This window comes from Arachis ipaensis, chromosome B9, assembly GCF_059453495.1.
Source record: "Arachis ipaensis isolate K30076 ecotype BB chromosome B9, ASM5945349v1, whole genome shotgun sequence".
Lineage (NCBI taxonomy): Eukaryota > Viridiplantae > Streptophyta > Magnoliopsida > Fabales > Fabaceae > Arachis > Arachis ipaensis.
In genome coordinates this window covers 76,796,868-76,800,619 of record NC_142444.1, presented here as the reverse complement: position 1 = coordinate 76,800,619, position 3,752 = coordinate 76,796,868, and the positions used below count along the sequence as shown (strand labels likewise).

The following is a 3,752-nucleotide window of genomic DNA, read 5'->3' as shown; positions in this document are numbered from 1 at the left end:
TACCCGGTTATCCGGGGACGATCCGCTTCAACACGAAGGTCCAAACACCGGCCCTTCAAAGCTTCTAACCCAAATATCTCTCTTATCTTAACTAAATAAGATAAGATAAGATATCCACCGTCACCTATAAATAAGAGGACCCAGGTCCCCCCAAGTATTCATTCATTCCTCACACTTTCTGCCTCTTAGATCCATTCTGACTTGAGCGTCGGAGTGTCTTTGCAGGTACCTCCCCCCATCGTCCCAGCCAAGCCATCCGGTTCCGATTTCGCCCGCGGGTTCCCGATCCACCCTTCAAACCGTACCAGAGACTTCTCGTACATTAGGTAAAATAATTATCTTTTAAAATAATTTGTTAAGATATAATCATTTATATAGTCACTTTTTATCGGTTTACATTTTTGAAATTAGTAATTTGATGATATAATTATGCCGGTGTTCTAATTAGAGGTCCAACGTCGTCGTTTCACACACACAATAACACAAAAGCGCACCCAAATCCCACGCAACCACGCTGGGTGTTTATTCCATTCTCCCTTTCTTCGTTCGTTTCCCCTTTTTCTTCTTCTTCTTCTCTGTGTCAGCAATGTCTGGGGAATCAGCGAGTGCCATTCAAAAGGGTCAAGTAAGATTCCAGTTCATCAATCTTCTCTTCCATTAATTCCGTCTTCTTCTTTTTCTTTTTCCCCTTTCCGTATCAAAGTTGTGAACCTTCTTCTGTTGTGTTGATCAGGTTGATCTGTTAGACTTCATAGACTGGTCTGGCGTTGAATGCCTCAATCAGAGCTCAACCCATTCTCTCCCCAATGCTCTCAAACAGGTTTATTAATTAATTTATTTATTTATTTATTTTACGTTTGTAGAATCATAGAATCATTCTCGCTTGTATGAATTTGATGTTTCCTGTTTTCATTTTTAGTTTTATCTTTTTCTGTAGCAAGTTATTGTGCTTTTCTGAAGGCCCTTATTTATTGTTGGAATTTCTGCAATTTTTCTTAAAGAAAAGTTTTGGGTTGGTTATAGGTGTGTCTTATGTTATTGAATGTTTGTATTGACAAACAGGGGTATAGAGAAGATGATGGTTTGCATCTGGACAGTGATGCGGATGAGCAGCTTCTGCTGTATATTCCATTTACACAAGTAATTAAACTCCATTCCATTCTTGTCAAGGGTCCTGAGGAGGAAGGTATTTATCATGAATCTTCAAAAGCTCGCATCTCGAATCGAAGTTCTATTAACATATTTATGTGAATATATATTTGGTGCGCTTCAACTTTGAAGCTGCTTTGTCGAACTGTTTTGGCTGAGTTATTCAGTAGTAATATTCATAGTGATGATATAGTTTGTTGTTCATTTAACTTTTAGGGATTTTGCTAACATGGCACTACTTAGAGAATTAACATGAGAGTTTATATTAAAAAAAATTAAAGTTTATATTTTCCAATGAATTGGATGTCATAAAAGTTTTATAATTTCTCTTTATGATTCCTTAATTATTCCCCATACCATTAGGGTTATGGATGCTCTAAGAAAAACCCTTATGTTTATGGTTGTGAAACAGCTTCATGGCCTTTTCTCATTTGTTATATGAAGGGAAACTAGTTGCCCATTTATGTTTATCCATAAACTTTCATCACCTCTCTCATTTTTTGTATGGCTGAATACTTTACTTGACAGTAACAGCCATTTCTAATTTTTTTAGAAGACGTTTATTTTATCTTAAATGCTTCTTTCCTCAATGGAATAACGGTATCCAAGCAGTGAGTGTATGGTTTAGATACGATCTAGATATGATGATCATACTCCAATTCTTTTGATTTTAGATGTGATCTATATGTTGCAAAATTCATACTCCAATTATATCTGCCCTGTTAATTGGCTATTTGCTTTATATTATTGTTGTTGTTGTTGTTATTAATATTCAGATACTAAGGATCATTATGTGTCTGTGTATGCCTCTTGTGTATGTATTTATATTGTATTTTCTTTACTTCGACAAGATTATAATTGGAATTCAATGTTATCTTTTAGGCCCCAAAACTGTTAAGCTGTTCTCTAACAAGGAGCACATGGGATTTAGGTAAACGTTGGCTTCATTGATTTCAATAAAATATGTGTACTGTAATTTGATCAGTTGCTGATTGTTAATTATTGGCAGTAATGTCAATGACTATCCACCAAGCGACATGGCAGTTTTGACCCCAGACAATCTTAAGGTAATTAATCCATAGCTCTGTCCTTACTGTGCCTCTTCTAAGGTCTCGAGTAACATATATCCAAGTACTATTCCTTGGTATATTTGTAAGCATTTTGTAATAAATTCACATCATACTTATACAACTTGTACTATGTCAGGGGAAACCAGTACTTGTAAAGTATGTCAAATTCCAAAATGTTCGTAGGTAAGTTATTTTCCTTAATTCTTTCCTTTTGGAAGGTATCTTCCACAGTTATCATCAAACTGGTGGATCAGCTGTTAATTAGGTTGATTGCTTGATCAGCTTGACAATATTTATTGAGGACAACCAGACTGGTTCCGAGATCACACAAGTTCAGAAGATTATGCTGTATGGTTCAACGTAAGTTTTAAACTTGTGATCGCCCTTTCCAGCCTTCTTTTTTCTTCTCTTCTCCCCTTTAACTTTTCAGTTCCCTTTCTCTGAGCACACACTACAAAATTATCAATGCGAATATAAAAGCTTGTTAAAATGATATATGATGACTTAGTTGGCATAATCATTTATGCCGCTCTATTTTGTCAATCAGATTCTAGCAAAAGCAAGAACAAGAAGGCTTTAGGACCGCAATGTTTCATTAAGTGTTTCTATTTGCCATGTTATCTAACCAGTTGCTTTGGGTCACATGTTCATTTAAAGCATGGCTAACTGATTCCTTATATGTGTTTGAAAAAGAGCGGAGTAGGGTTTGTTGGAAGAATAAATGAAATTGGTTTATTCATGGGAATTTTCTCTTGCTTACCTTGTCGTCAATTGTCAATTACATTTGAAGGGCATGAATTTTGTTTTATATAAGATGTAAAGCATGAATCTTTCGATTTTTATGTCTAATGCAGAGTTGAAACAACGGACATGAAGGGCTTGAAGAAGATCGAAGATCATTGAGGTGCTGGAAAGACTAGATTCAACTTTGCTCTGTGTCGTCCCGTTGAAATTTTGGTTGGAAATGTTATATCCAGCTCCATGCATGATGATTATGATTTCCAAAGCCTATCTCATTTCATGTAAAACTGAATGGTTGTCAATTAATGCGCTAAGAGATGACATTTCAGCTGCATGGATATCTATGGCTTCGATGTTACATGTTCCGGAAATATGTAAAACTAATCGAGGTTAGATTAAACGTTGTTGCATCACCAGTTCTGGAATGGACTAAACTGCATTGATTGTTTCATCGTAATCAGTTATATATCACTAGGATATTTAGGGATGTTACGTGAACTAAAAAGAGGTGTCTTCTTTTTTATTTTTTATCTTTTTATCATCGCTATTCACTCTCCACACTGGACAAAGTAGTAGTAGCAGTAGTAGAAAGTTTTCTTTGTTTGAAGTTGAAAAATGATAACTGCTGGTGAAACCCATCATGCATTGTTAATTTTCCTTGATGGTGATATTCAGGTATATTACCACGATTGTTGGTAATGCAGTTACATTTTAGTTGATATCTGATTCTTCGATTAGAAAAAATATAGGTAACTAATTATAGCCAATTAGCCATAAACCTGATTTTAAAAT

The 3,752-nt window shown here is 35.3% G+C and overlaps 1 protein-coding gene across 1 annotated transcript; it reads left to right on the top strand.

Annotated features, from left to right (window-relative positions):
- The first annotated feature begins 431 nt into the window (after positions 1 to 431).
- Positions 432 to 3,465, top strand: LOC107619092 (PITH domain protein (DUF1000)). The gene is made up of 8 exons (XM_016321308.3): positions 432 to 625; positions 734 to 820; positions 1,063 to 1,186; positions 2,032 to 2,080; positions 2,159 to 2,216; positions 2,356 to 2,402; positions 2,502 to 2,579; positions 3,074 to 3,465. The coding sequence occupies exons 1-8, from the start codon at positions 587 to 589 to the stop codon at positions 3,120 to 3,122; spliced, it is 531 nt and encodes a 176-aa protein (XP_016176794.1). The 5' UTR covers positions 432 to 586; the 3' UTR covers positions 3,123 to 3,465.
- The last annotated feature ends 287 nt before the right edge of the window (positions 3,466 to 3,752 follow it).

Excerpts from the sequence above, each read along its gene's own strand:
- LOC107619092 (XM_016321308.3), top strand. The coding sequence starts at position 587 with ATGTCTGGGGAATCAGCGAGTGCCATTCAAAAGGGTCAA. Across the intron at positions 821-1,062 it reads TCCCCAATGCTCTCAAACAG|GGGTATAGAGAAGATGATGG; the intron begins GTTTATTAATTA and ends ATTGACAAACAG. Across the intron at positions 2,217-2,355 it reads TGACCCCAGACAATCTTAAG|GGGAAACCAGTACTTGTAAA; the intron begins GTAATTAATCCA and ends GTACTATGTCAG.